The sequence below is a fragment of the Anopheles darlingi genome, chromosome 2 (genome assembly GCF_943734745.1).
Source record: "Anopheles darlingi chromosome 2, idAnoDarlMG_H_01, whole genome shotgun sequence".
Lineage (NCBI taxonomy): Eukaryota > Metazoa > Arthropoda > Insecta > Diptera > Culicidae > Anopheles > Anopheles darlingi.
Window position 1 is genome coordinate 77,113,557 of NC_064874.1, and position 15,157 is coordinate 77,128,713.

Below are 15,157 nucleotides of genomic sequence, written 5' to 3' on the forward strand. Positions count from 1 at the left end.
TCGACCGTGAAGCTAGATCGGGACCGATCTCCGACCCAGAAGAGGAGAAACACCAAGCGATTAGAGTTGGTTAAGCCACCGACTAGCTGAACTTCAATCATGGCATCTTGGATGGCTTTTGTGTGCGTTTGAAGAATGCTATCATGCTGGTTGAGCTGGTTTACTGGTTGGTTTGTTTGGTTATTGTTCCTTCCCAGTAAGCCGAGATCACAAGTGTGGCAGGAAGTAATTTAATTAGAGCCCTACCACGATGACCTTTTATTATGCGATAATTCTCGCTGCGTGTGTTAAACATCAGGCCCATCAGGTTGGTGTCATTTCCGGTTCGGGGGAAACACCCAAGTAGCGCTGTGAAGACGGGGCGGCTCGACGCTAATCCGTCAACGACTGGGTTCAAGTAATTCTGGGCGTAATTCGATGGATGCGCACACAATACCCAGTGAACTCTCCAGCGTTGCTACCCTCATAGCGCCACCTTATCATATCATCGGACACGCCGCCGCTGACGACGTCATCATTGGTTGGCAAACGTAACTGTTACGTGACGAGGAACACTCCCGCCGTCCACACGGACGAAGAAGCAGTTGGACAAAACGACATATAAACAAAAATACAAATAATCCCGTCGGGTGCGACCGGGGAGGGAGTTGTGCCGGGGAGTGGTGCAAACGGTGATTATCCGTATCCAACGGCGTTGTGGGGCTTTACAGCGCAAGCAAACGAAGCTACTGTGCTGTTGAACGCGATGATCGCTAGTCCTCTCCTCAGCTGGTCACTGCGGAGCCAGTACCACAAAAGGGCGAGGTAGTAGGCGGAGGTAGAGGCGATGTAAGGTTTGCATAATACGTGCCAAATTGAGAGAATTACTGTTGGACACAACGACGCACGACACAAGTCCGTAGTGAAGGTTGCGCACTATGGTGTTTAGTGTTGCTACTATCTGGCCATAGTTGTTTTGCATCGGTAGTTCCGTAGATCCGCCTCCTGCCGATATAGTTTATCTAAATTTGTTTCAATAAACCGATCGGCACAAATTGAAGTTGCTAGAAACCACAATAATGACTCGTCCGGTGATTGATGATCCACGGGGGACAACATTCGATTTTCTCCTTGCAAATTCCAATGCCAATGGTGCGACCGCGACGACAGCTGATTAAGCTTCCTTCGTCTCTAGCATCCAGACACATTCAACGATACTCATGCTTTTCTCCCTCCCTAGTTCCCTGCACGATGCGATAATAAATGAGTCGCGTCGTTCACTGCCTCGTTTGCTGACCGATCGCTACCCCCACCATCATCACCGCGACACCATCAGCAAAGCGAACGTAACGAAGGCTAACGAATGTCGCGTGTGATGTGGATAGCCGTTTTGGGCCGACCGGGCGCACATTAAACTATGGCGATATGGTGCGCTTTCCCCTTGGTAGCACTCCTTCCCGCTTTGGCACATGGACGCAGTGGTCCTTGTAAGGGTTTGGTGGGTGGGTTAGAGCGATAGCTTTGCCACCCGTTGCTTCGGTTAGGAAGAAAGTGAAAGCTACTGCTACTGCTGTAGCCCCCCTTGGTGGTTACTGGTTGGCAAACAGTACGCTAACGAAATGCTAACAAACCATTGCGAATACAAATCTGCGCTCCACAGCGTGCCTTGCAATGGGCATTCAACAACAGCGAAGCCACAAGATACCCTATCGTGGCAGCGCAGCATCGGCGCACACAATCTAATGATATGCTGTTCTCAAGGTCGGTGGGTGGACCACTAGAGACCAGTAGAGCAGCCCCACGGGTAGCACGGGGAATTATCAAACCGTAACTGAGCAACGCGCGACCAGATGGAAGCTGCTCTGTTAGTTAGTTAATTATCCGGCGCTACAACCGACGAGCGGTCTTGGCCTGCCACAGAAGATTCCTCCACCGCTCGCGATCGAGCGCCGTGGTCCTCCAAGTCGTTAGTCCTGCTATTTTGGCGTCAATGTCGATACCGTCGCTCCATCTCAATTTGGGCCTTCCACGCCCTCTCTGTCCATCCGGAAGGCCTAAGAAGACTTTACGGGCTGGGTCGACGCGTATAACTCCGCGTTGTATCGGCTTCTCCATCGTCCCTCCTCACACACGGGGCCAAATATCCTTCTGAGAACTCTCTTCTCGTACACGGATAAGAGGGCTTTGTCCGTTCTGGACAGTGTCCAAGTCTCAGAGGCGTATGTGAGCACCGGTACTATATACGTTGTATACAGTCGCAGCTTCGACCTTCTCGATAGATTTCTCGAGTGAATTAGTTTCCACAGGCTAAAGTACGACCGGTGGAAGCTGCTCACGAAGGGTAAAAAAGGCCCCAAAAACCACTAATTTAAACGGATGCTTCTCTCTCTCTCTCTCTCTCTCTCTCTCTCTCTCTCTCTCTCTCTCTCTCTCTCTCTCTCTCTCTCTCTCTCTCTCTCTCTCTCTCTCTCTCTCTCTCATGCCAGCGCTCTCGATCATCCGGTTCCGTTTCCTTTCGTTGCCATTTCGCATCGCATCGCAACGACTTCTGTCCGCACGTAACACGACCAGCAGGGAGGCAGAGAGAGAATCATTAAACATTCACGACCGACAACCATTTGTACGGCGACGACGATAGACGTTCGACGATTGATAAGCAGACATCGATTCCCTAACAGGGCCCAATCCGCGGTCATTTCGCTCGACCAGAGTTGATAGCCTCCCCACCACCTGGGAGCATATGAAACGGATCGCGCCTTATCGACGACGAGCGGGCCTTACCTTTCGAAGGCGCACGGATACGCGAACGCAGGAATGTCGGCTATAACCTTCGCATCCTTGAACGACTCCGGGAAGCTCTCCACGATGTACCCCGGTGCGGTGGGGTCGTCTGGTTTGCCGGGGGCGATTTCGCACCAAAACTCAAACAGTCGGCTGACATCCTCCCTGGAAACAGAACGAAAGACGGAGAAGGGGATGGGCGTTAGAAAGGTGGTGGAAACCCCGGGAATGAGGTTCAATTATGATAAGATGGGCTTCATGCGGGCAACAAGAGACACTTGATGGAATGGAGAAATGATTTAGATATGATAAGGCCAGCGTCGTCCGCGTTTCTTCCGAAACAGAAGACATTCGTAGGGCTTGCTGTTGAGGCAGGCCTTCTCCGATTGGTTCCGGAAGGGCACACCCAATCGTTAAAGCAGGCGCAGAACGCAAGCCTCGGAATGAGGGTGTCTCAAGATGAAGAGAAAGAAAAATTCAATTTCCTTCGCCTGGTGGGTGGGTGGGTGGGTGGCCACCAAGGCGGGTGTTGTCCTAGTATAGTAGGCGGAAAGCAACCCTCAGGATGCTGCGGGAGAATCGGGTGAGTTATGAGTTTCTCTCTTCTCATCTCACGGCGCCCTAGTTTCTCTCAAGGATCGACGATGGCCCTGAATGAATGAATGGGAGTGCGATTTACGCTACGCACGCCCCGCCCGGGATACTTACTTGATTCGGGAGTTCATGTCACTCCGAGGGGTGCGGGGATCCGGGAAAACTCTATCTTGAGAAAATCACGGTTTAGCCCTCGATTCGGAGGCTGCACTTTTTGGAACGACACAGACACGACTCACGGGCTCTTTTTTGCCTTTTTGCCTTTTGTTTTCACCACCTCTTTCGCCACCCAACTTTCGATTCTTCCCGATTTGTGGCCACTATCTCTGCACGCACAATTCCACTCGCACCCATCGGTCTTTCCCCGGCTAGAACCCCAAAACCCACTAACTGTTCCCAACTCTACAAAACATTCACTTATCACAACCAACTCTCTCAAAAACCAACTACTCTCGGCTAGCGCAAATCGCGAAAGCGCAAAAAGAACACGGCATACTGGGAGAAAATTCGAAGAACTGCGAGCACCTCCTACTCAAAACACTGCCACAAGGAATTTTCAATGAATCTCGAACGACCGTATCTTATTCTAAATTGTTCAAGAAAACTGGGAAATTAAATAGATTTTTTTGGGAAATGTTTCCATTTTTGTCTTTTTTTTGACATTTTCAACAATTTCTTCGTCGTTTACATCACCGCGGTTTAAGGAGTCGGCAGATGCGGTTTTCGTTTTTTGCTTCTTGCGACTCCTGGAATCGATTTAGAAATGTTCTCTGCATCCTGTATGTAAATTTTAACACTTTTGCTTTTAATGCTTTTAGAATAATGGTAATGAAAGTAATTTTTATCCTTAAATCGACCACGAATCGCTTGTGCGAGATATCGAGGCGTGGTCATAAACAGCCTAGTAGGTTTGCTTCCCAGATAGCAGCCCAGATAGCAGTGAGAACCCAGATAACAGTGAGAAGATCTTCTCACTATAGAAAATCGGGTAAAAGACTGAAATAGGCCCCCCCACTCACGGTGAGTTACTGAGTGACCGAAAAAATCGTTAAATACCACTTTTTAGATAAGCAAACCTTCATAAAAATATGCGGAAACGTAAATAAATGTATTAGGGGAGGGGGGAGGGGTGGAAAAGTTACATTTTACCATTAAAACAACGATTTTTTCGGTCACTCAGTAACTCACCGTGAGTGGGGGGGCCTATTTCAGTCTTTTACCGAAAATCGCTCTTCACTCATGGGTGGCGATTTTAGGTAAAAGACTGAAATAGGCCCCCCCACTCACGGTGAGTTACTGAGTGACCGAAAAAATCGTTGTTTTAATGGTAAAATGTAACTTTTCCACCCCTCCCCGCTCCCCTAATACATTTATTTACGTTTCCTCATATTTTTATGAAGGTTTGCTTATCTAAAAAGTGGTAATTAACGATTTCTTCGGTCACTCAGTAACTCATCGTGAGTGGGGGGGCCTATTTCAGTCTTTTACCCGATTTTACAACTTTTTGGTGACGCCTGGGTGGTAGGAACAAACGGTTCCATACAACGAATAGGGAACCGTTTGTTCCTACCACCCAGGCGTCACCGAAGGGGCCCAAGGGCTCTCCCAAAATAAAGTATGCTCTGATTGATCGGTAAGCCAATGGCAATGGCGATGGCGTTTATTTTCGCTAATTGTTTTGGACCCACCCTGTGACGCCATAATACTTTGTTTCCCTTTCGCACTGCCGTTCGAATCGCCCTTCAACTCTTGCGCTTCTCACCCCACGTAATCGAAACTCACAAGCTCGCGTTCGTTTTCGTTCGCCCTTCTTCTCTCCCCATTCCGCCCTTCCCCCTTCGCAGCCGCGTCCAACAAGCTCGCGCGCGAGACCTTCTCCTCCTCGCGGTTTCTTCCGTTTGTTCCCCCGCTGCCTACGAGCAGTTCCATAGTGAGCGTTGCGTTCGCCCCTTCCTCGACCCCGTCGCAGGCATCGAAGGTTTCGTTTTCAACCTCCTCAGCCTTCCTATCGCTGGGTCGCAGGCGGAGTGGTCTTCTCATTGCACACTGGGAAACAGCCTAACAGGTTTGCTTGTTTCGTGTAGTCGAGCAAACATTTTCTTGTGCGATGACCGTTCGTTTGAATTGACGGTTTTTTGAAACTTTAACCGACCAAAATGTTCCAAAACTGTAAAATAACGAAGAATCAAGCGAAAGGATAAACTTAAAACGTTTAACTCTGTTTCGAGTATCGGCGCAAATGATTGACTATTTGGTACATCGGATTTTTCATCAGATTGTCCAAACGAACTACAATTCAATATGCATTTCACATGGCGGTGGTTATTGTGCGAATTCATTTCCATATGCCAACAAAGGAATTGATCGCGTTTCTAGCTGCAAACCGAACCCCGCCTCTGCGGCGTGTTCGAATGCACTTAATTTTTAAATCTGTTTGGATTCTCCCTTGGATGCAGGTCTGTGCACCCAATTTTCCGCTGGTTCCGCGCATACAATGGTAAAAATGAATCCGAATGGAGTGCCCTCCCTTAAAGACCATTAATTCCGATAGGCTCCCGTGACCTGTATTCCACACTCCGTTATGTCATTATTTGATTGTGATCGATTGGCAACCACGCTCCACCTCCACCTCATTGCGTGTCGCCGCTTCCCGGTGGTCTTCCGGTCGCCAATCGACAGTTCAATCGGGAAGTACAGGAAACATTCTAACTGTTTGTCTGTTGCCGTCGGGTTTCCCAAGAACTCGGGAAACAACAACAAAGTTATTAATTTTCATTTAACACCCCACAATCGATGGTGACATCACGGGCGCGCCCGTGTTTCCGGTGGCCACTGCGGTCCCTACGATCCGGCCCCATACACTTCCGCTATGCCACGTGCCTAGTTCGGGCTCACAGGTCATCGCTGTTCATAATGCATTAATAATTCCTTGTCGCAGCACCGGCCCACGACAAACCGTCGATGTCTAGCCATTCGGCGATACCAATGTCCGGTGTACGCGAGAGGGAGAGCGATTCCGACCCCCCAAACGATTGACTGCCTGCGAACCCTGCAGGGGCCAATGGCACGGGCGAAGTGCATTGCGTGCAGTTTCAAACATATGCCGCTGCGACTGTTTGCAGTTGCGTGCGGCGATGGCGAAATGTGCAGTCTTCTATCGACTTTTGTCAATTGAACGATAATTAAGTCCCGCTGTTCGCGATTCCACGCTACCGCGTTATGCATTCCGTTACTCTCGTGCACGTGTGTATTATGTTGGAGAATGTTAATTGAGAACCGTTCAGTCAATGTTGCGATGCGATGCGATGCGTGAGTGTTTCAGCAGCGACAGGTATTTGGAGAGAAAATTTCTCAACAAACGCGACATGAAAACGGAGATTTTTATTCACATTCTTGGTCCGATAAAATTCGACAACGGAAGCATGCACCTAGAACATGCATGGTTTCGCTATAAACACATTGTGCATGTTGCACGCATTAACGTGATATTAACGCCGTGCTGTGATTGCGGATGGAAAGCAGAAGGCATCGATCGCGGGTTTTTATCCGGTTAACAGCATTCCAATTAGGTCCACGCGGTGATTGGAATGCGTAAAGCTGGCTTACTGCTACCGATGAGCCAGACATTTAACCGGATTTCATCGACTGATTGGTGCGATCAGCCCGAGGTACATGCGAACATACGCTCCTGGGTAATTCCGTGGCAGACCCGGACCGTTGTACAGCGAATCATAATCTCCGGTACAGCAATAAACACTTTGCAAACGAAACGAACTGTACACGGTTACAATGTCTTATCAGGGCGAATTTTTTTTTTCAAATAAATTCATATTTTTCGTCATTGAAAGATGATGTGATAAGCGTTGGTAACGTGTGAAACCACGAGACAAAAATTCGCATTTTTCCGGATGATAAATGGACACGGACCCATAACTGTCTTTGCTGCGACCGTCAATATGTGCACTAGTGATGCACCGTCGTGGTCAGGTTCAGGGATGATTAACAGCTGACCCTGGAGTGCAATGTGTTCGATGAGAGAAGATTAAAAAGCTCCGGAATAAAAGAAAGCGTAGCAGCAGCAGCAGCAGCCGCTGCCATATCTCACTATCAGAAACTCATAATTTTGTGCGATTAATATTTCATGCGACCGGCCATGCCAAAGGGAAGGTCACATCAGTCAGCGCGATGAACAATTCATAATTAACATTTCTTTTTTCTCCCTCGGCGGAACCCACCGAACCCTCTCGGACAGGACGGAGGGTCCTTTACAATGTCCCGGTGCAGTATGTCCTTTTATGAACATTTTGCTTAATTTTAATGCTCGCACGTGCGCGCATGTGTGTGTGTGTGTATAAGGGTGAAGGGGTATAAAGCCTTTGGGTATATGTAGCGCGGGAAATAATTAAACACACCAATGAGAAACATCGACAGCCCAACACATGCCAGCCTTAAAATTAATCCCTTTTGTCCAAGCCGTGGGGGGGCAGTGGGGCGACCATGTTTGGTGGAACATAGCAGGAACATAATTGGAAAAAATGTTACCACCCCCCCCCCCCCCTCCCATGCCTTGCCGAGCTCCTGCAGGATTGCCTGAGCTAGTGCTTAATGATCTGTCATTATGAGCATTTTCCCTTGCGTTCGCTGAAAAGGTGGAAAGCGGGAAAAATGTAAAACTGAAATGAAACACCGTGCTGTAAAAGCAGCTGGTTCCAGAACCTTGTAAAGGAAAGAATTTAATTTTCTATCGAAAGCTAGAAGCTATTAGTTGGACCAGTCATCGCGCGTCTTCGGATGCTGAGTGAAGCAAAAGTCGGAATAAATGAAATTAAAAGGAAGAGATCCTCGGACCAGCAGTGGCTCCCCGTTGATAAGTGATGCTTCGCCATTAAAGTGTAACATTTATCAAACGATGCCTTGACTTTTGGTGCAATTATGCATCGGTAATAGCAGCGAACCAATCGGGAGGGGGTTGGTGTGAAAGTGCAATACTAATAAGGATCACGCGGACAAATGAGGCCAGACGCCAGCGACAAAGCGCCATCGCCTGGACCGTTGTTCAGACCTCTGGACGCATGATACCTTTCGCCCCCCCCCCCCCCCCACCTACTCGCCACGATTAGCCATTTGCATGCACATTTATGACCCGCAACATTACAACCGGCACGGGCGTATGCACAATCGGACAAATGCAAACAGAAACCCACCACGGGAGCACGGAAGGGAGGCGCTCCACGTATGAGTTTATGGCCCAGCGGCGGCCATTAAAAATCAGAAAGCAACCATTAAAAGCAGCCAATAAACCATTAGCATAGACACCCGCGTCGTCCCAGTGGAATGCTCGGTGCTGGCGGTGGCACACTGGTTGTCTGTGGCTGATTGTAATGTTTGGCGCGGATCCCAAGCACTTCAGAGGGGCAAAAGAGCCTCCGGACCAGATCGCGGATGGCGCCCAGGAACGGGTGTCGTTCACACGCTCACGTTCCACGTTACTAGTTTTGCTTTGGCGGGAGCAGCAACCATTGAACAATTACCAACATGTCATCGGTTGAGCGACTCACCGAAACGGTTTAAAGAGAGCACTTCTGGTGGAATAAGGGGCCTCGAGGGCGTCTTCTTAATCATAATTGAAATGGCGTTGATGCGCAGGCTTTGCTTTATCTTAATGTTCTACGTCACTTAAAAGGAATCTAGTAAATTAGATTTACCGAGCAAAAGGGTGCTATGGGGAATAGTCAAACAGGAAATTCAAACAATACACGACCCCCCCAGAGATGAGCTGATAGGATTGCTGTCATAAATCAAAAGGATAAGCATAATGTGAACTTGCCTACATGTGTGTGTTAACATTCTCGTTAGCCGTGAAAACCAGGCTAATGTCGATTTGTAGATCAAGCTGTAACAGTTGAACTGTGAATCTTTTCTCGATTTATCGACAAGTCTTTGTCGATTGTTGCGATAAGTATTTGTTAAACTGGATTATAGGTAAATGGAGGCAGATAATAGCATAATTTTTCGAATTCTTTGAGACGAAACAATGGGATATTATTTGTTTTTTGTAAATGTCATTTTTCAAAAACTAGATTTAAAAAAAAACTCACCTTACATCGTAAATGAAGTGCCATTTTTTTAAATTTTGCAATGGATATCGCCTTTGAAAACGCTGGTGTTTGAGACCGTGATTCGTACTGCACCATTTATTACGAACGGTTACTCAAACAGATGAATCTTCGACAGTTTTGCTCGGATTGATACAAAATTAACATTTACATTATTCATAAAAGTTTGTTTCAAATAAAAATAATATTCGTTCTTCGTTTTTCTTCACATATCTTTACAGAAAAATCTGATTAACTTTTCAGACCTAAAAGGAAATGACCTATAGCACTCATGTTGATCATGATAAGCATTGAGAAGCGAAATCTTCTGAAATGGCGATTTAGTTACACACCAGCAACAAAGTTATTGTGGATATACCGCTCGTTACGGTTCCCAATCTTTACTAGCATCTCATTGAAGAACCTCTGTGTGGAAGTGCTTTGAATGAAATCTCTGCCAACCTACGAAGTGATGCTGATGAGCGGTTCTTGGTCACAGCCGCAAAAGAAACAATGGACTATGTTGTGAGTGACACGTCACACCCACGTGTGGATACCCTACAATGCCGTTCCCCCCCTCACCCCGGATGAATCTTTCATGTGCCCTTCACCGTTCGCGCCGTCATCGGATTGCCACCGAGGGGAAAAAGGGCGAAAAAATCAGAAGTTAAGGTAATTAAGATGAATAATTGATCAATCCATTAATTCCTCGTCCTTGTGACAGGTTAAGTGACACACATGCACACACACGTGCCGTGTAAGCTCACCGGTAGCCATCAAGTTGTACGACGGTTCGTTCAATGCAACACTTTTCTTTCGTGGTACGCCGAATGCCGACACGGTTCACGGCTAACTTGTGAAAATGTGGTGAAAATCTGATTTGGTCCCGGTGTGTGTGTGTGGTGCTTGGTTTGTTCGGTGGGGTCGCAAAAATCCTGTCCATATTAACCCTCCCCGCCCCCGGGAGGGGTGTATGCGTGATTGTCCGTTCCCGTTCGTGATGCTTCGATGCGTGAAGCCTCCCGAGACGTGCGGAGTCTGGAGTCCCGTCGTCGGCGTTGCTCTTGAACTTGAAGCACCGGGAACACCGGGGACAGCGTTCCCCAGCACGCAACCGCCGGCTGGAACTGCTTAAAACGGTTTGCTCTTTTCGCTCGCCACAAAACCTTGTCCAAAAGGACCATCAAAGCGTGTACTACAAGAGTATGTGCGTGTGTTCGTGTGTGTGTGTCTTGGTTGGCCGCCAGAGTATCCCCGTGACGGCGAACCCTTGTAAATGGTTTTCTGGGGTCTAGCCGGCCTGGAAATCTCGTTCCGGGTGAGAAAGCACAAACTAGTGCCAGATGAAACCGCACCGGTACTGGACCGGTACCGGCCGTGGCACCGGCCGTGGGTTGGTCATGCCCACGTTCCAGCTGAGGTCGAGCTGCCCGAACAACTTTTTTCCTCAGCAACGGACTTTCGGGAGTGGCTCGAAGCCCATCTTGGAGTTTGCTGCGGCTGGCCAGTTTTCCATCTTCTTTTCCCTTCGATTCGCCGTCGGATTTTTGAAGCCGGATCCGTTGCCAGCCAGATGCTTATCGGAGCGAAAGCGAAAGGAAGCGTGAAGCGTGTGCCATCGGCGTCGGTGGCCATTAGCGTCGGGTTGGTATGGTTCGGTTTGGTTTGGTGTGCCATGGGCTCTCCGTGCGCGGGAACTATCTTCAGACACGAGAAACCGGCGCCTTCCAGAGGCCACCTAGCTCGGTTAGTGTGGTTGGTCGGTGAGGTGCGAATAAATTTCCCAAAAACTTCCGAGCAGGTATATCGCCAGCAGCCATTCGTCGGCAATTTATCCCGCCAGCATAGTTTGGCATTTCTGACTCTCTCTCTCTCCAGTGTGTGTGTGTGTGTGTGTGTGTGTGTGTGTGTGGTCGAGGGAAAAGTTTCATATCAAACTGTGCCCCAAAGGGAGGCTCTAGTTTTGTGGTTTCGGTGGTCAGTTCATTACAATGTTGGTCAAAAAGGGGGGCGGCACTGGATGGAACACCCATCTTTAAGGGTGGTGCCCGCAAATCAGCGCCACACCAGCCGCACGCTAGTTGTCAGCAAATTTTGCGGCTACACGAGCATGGATATTTGTTTATTCAAATCAACATGTTGACGAATTCGTCCTCCCTCTCCGACACCCTTCAATTCTGGGAAGTGGTCTGACAGACATTTTCCGAATTTTCAACTCGGTGTTAACGTTGGTGACAACGAACAAGTGTGCGTAACGGTTGCATATGTTACGTTGCAACCCACATAGCAGTGAGAAGACTTCTCACTATAGAAAAATCGATCCGAGATCCAGCCGCCAACGGAACGATACATACATTTGGCAAATATGTTGGCGGCCCGATTTCGTCCACTAGGGCCGGAACAAAATCGTCTCGATTTCAACCAATCAAACGTGACCCTTTCTCTCGCTCTCTCCTCTAGTCCCCTTTCTTTCTTTCCTATACTCTTTCCCTACCCAAAATGAAGTACGCTTTGATTGGTCGGTAAGCCATCGCGCAATGGCGGCGGCGTTTATTTTTCCTAATTGTTTTGAACCCACCCCGTGACGCCATAACACTTTGGTGATGACGTCGTCATGGTGTGACGTCGTCATGATGTGATGTTCGCCGTTCGTGCTGTTGGTGTTGGTGGCGTCGTCTACGTTGGTTTGGTGGCGTCGCTGTGCTGGCGTCGCTGTGGCGGCGTGATCCGGGCTGCATACAAGAACTTTCCTGTTCGCGCTGATGATCGCTGTAGACTGCACCGCGTACACCGATCGTTGGCGCGGTTTCTTCCATCGATGCACAATGCTCGGGCACATGTCGGAGCGAAAGAAAACATCAGAATATTAGATCACTTACGGGGCAACGTAATGTTGTTTTAACTTACCTTGCAGATTGCAGTCAACACCTAGAGTATCACAATCACTTTGTATCTATATTTGTTAACTTTTCTAACACTTAGCCGCACTTGCACTGTACCGTCAGCGGAACGCGTGCTTCCCGGGACTTAGAAAAATTTCGACTGCCGCGATCGGGACTTTGCCGAATTTCGATCGGGGTTGCTCCGTTTCGTTTTTCTGTTCCCTTCTCTTGCGCGCTGCCGTTCGAATCGCCCCTCGACTCTTGCGCCCTTCCCACCCCTCGTAATCGAAACCCACAAGCTCGCGTTCGTTTTCGTTCGCCCTTCTTCTCTTCCCATTCCGCCCTTCCCCCTCCGCAGCAGCGTCCCACAAGCTCGCGCGCGAAACTTCCTCCTCCTCGCGGTTTCTTCCGTTCTTTCCCCCGCTGCCTACGAGCGGTTTCATAGTGAACGTCGCATTTGCCCTTCTTCGCCCCCGTCGCAGGCCGCGGGGGTTTCGTTTTCAACCTCCTCAGCCTTCCTCTCGCTGCGTCGCAGGCAGAGGGGTTTACTCATTGTTCAGTGGGAAGTGATTGAGAGATATCACACCGTGCCTTAGACACAGCTTGCAGAACGTCTGTCTCTCTTGCTGCACGCCAGTCGGGGCGCCAGAAGCACGACCGGCTGAAGCAGAATGCCAAGGCGGTGGCCAAGTGTGAAAAGATTGACTGGATTGGGGAGCATGATAAACAGGTTGTTGTGTGAGGCTGCCGTTGCCGTGCTTTTTGCATAATTAGCGTTATTAGTATGCACCGTAAGTATTTGTCGTGAGGAGATGAGTTGCAAACAAAAGAATGGAGATAAAATTAAATCAGCTTCAGCGAACATAAGTCAAACATTGGTGGTTGCGATGAATTTCAATTACGTGCTGCTCTGCGCACGGAGTGACGAACGAAGGAAACATTTTGAGTCGATCAATTTGTAAACCTTTAATCAGTTTCCTGTTGCAGTGCCGAGTGTTTGTTTTATCGTTTTGCTGTGACGTCTGGAGGCAGGCTTTAAAAGGGGTTGTACGTATTTAATGTGGATTTTTCTCAGCATCAAACTTATTTGTCCTTCCTTTTCAAATTATTTTTGAGGTATAGATTTTTTTAAAGATTTGTTGAGACATTTAGAGACAAATTAGAATGTAAAGTTCGTTTTTTTAAGTAAAATCATCCAAACCATAATTTGTTAACGCTTTAAATGCTTCCAATAATTAAAAAAATACAGAATTTAGTTAAAAAAGTCATTTATAACAACGATTTTAATATGGCAGATCGTCAAACATCGAGCTACGATGAACACCAAAAGTCCTTAAGCATAAATGTACAATCTGTGGAAGTTTTCTTCATCTTTTCTCATTTAAATAACATCTCATATTTATGCAATTATTTAATAATCCCAAATTAATTTGTTTTAATTTTAAAATGTGTTTGAAATCCCATATTATTATCTTCTTGCATTAGCATTTCAACATTTCCAAGATTGAACAATCCATGTGATCCGACGCCCAGTATCGTTTCCTCTCTCTCTGCGTTCGATTTGCCTCTCTCCGGATTTCAACGCGCTGGATGCTCCATGACCTTCATTTCATCGGAGAATCGGATGTTTCTTACCTTTTTTTGCTATTATGCAAAAGCCGGCATACGGTTTGTTTTGATTCCTCTGTTCGCTTTCACGACCGGAATCGCGCATGCTCCCTCTCGAGATTCATCGTATCGCATCGGGGAGCATCGCGGCTGTTTGGAGTTCATCCGAAGAGGATCCCCCTCGCCTCCATTCACGCTTCGTCACGCCACCCACTGGAGAGTCTGTAGCAGAGGATTCCATCTCGAGGTCCTTGGCCATCTTTAAGCCGAAAATGAATGACCAACCAATGGGTTTTGGGTGCAGGTGCTTCGGTCTACAGCCTCCGGTTTGCAGATTGATGTTCGCGTAGTGCTTTCCGTCGGTTCGCTATAAACGGACGCGTGTCTCTTGTGAAATCGCGCGCGCCCCCCTTGATGGCAATTGTTCGTATCTTTGGTGACGTGATTGCGTGAAGCGAATGGTACGTTCGCTGTTAGTTGGTTCTGTTAGTGGACAAGAAGGAGAGGACATCGATTAAGAGTAGAGTGTGTGTGAGGCCGATATCTCTTTACTTTTTCAGTGCAAGTGTCCAAATGGGTTTTTTTATTCGCCAAAAAATCAATCGCGCTCAGGATTGTGCCACAAAACCGAGTCGCATCGTGTGTGTTTGTGAAGCTCCACAGTTGTAACGAAATTCCATACTCAAAACCTCACAACGTCTGAGCTTTAATCTTGCAAATAATGCTCATCCCAGGCATATCGAGAAACGCAAAAATTGAAATCGAATCGCCGCTCGGCGAAGGTTAAAGTGGCCAGCCAACCAACCAACGAACGGACGTGCTCACAAATAGGGAGTTTCGATGCTGGTTCTCGAGTCAGTTCATCGGCACGCCACTGCCATCAGCACGTATCCGGTGCTACAGCTCCGACGCGCTGGTCGCTACACTGCCTCCAGCGAAAGCAGCTCATTTCCTGTCGAAAAAGACCTCCACACGCAAGCTCCGTCGCGGTTCCATCCGTTTTTCCGACAATCCGATTCACGCAGTCCAACCGGAGTTTTAGTAACCGATTTAATAATTTAAACCGCACCCAACGGAACGAAGCCCGCGGCCCAGCCTCCAAAAGGGGGTTCCTGTTGTTTGAATTTCTCGGGATTTTTTTTTGCCTCCCCAACTCACTTGTGGGCACCCCAACACCCAATTGGCTGTTGGTGCGTTTCGGTTTTTCCCGTCGGGTCT

The 15,157-nt window shown here is 48.2% G+C and overlaps 1 protein-coding gene across 6 annotated transcripts in view; it reads right to left on the reverse strand.

The window, feature by feature from the left end:
* Positions 1-4,145, reverse strand: part of LOC125959118 (DENN domain-containing protein 1A-like) — an 18,611-nt gene extending 14,466 nt beyond the window's left edge. For 2 of the 6 annotated variants that reach the window (XR_007469755.1, XM_049691912.1), the window contains exons 1-2: positions 3,469-4,145; positions 2,761-2,925 (exon numbers count right to left, since the gene is read on the reverse strand). Coding sequence is in view for 5 of the 6 variants with exons in the window: in XM_049691912.1 (XP_049547869.1) it covers positions 2,761-2,925; positions 3,469-3,485 (182 nt within the window). In the remaining variant the exon portion in view is untranslated. The remainder of the gene's footprint in view (positions 1-2,760; positions 2,926-3,468) is intronic. The other 4 variants (XM_049691911.1, XM_049691910.1, XM_049691913.1 and 1 more) reach the window with 3 other exon arrangements.
* Between the last annotated feature and the right edge of the window lie 11,012 nt (positions 4,146-15,157).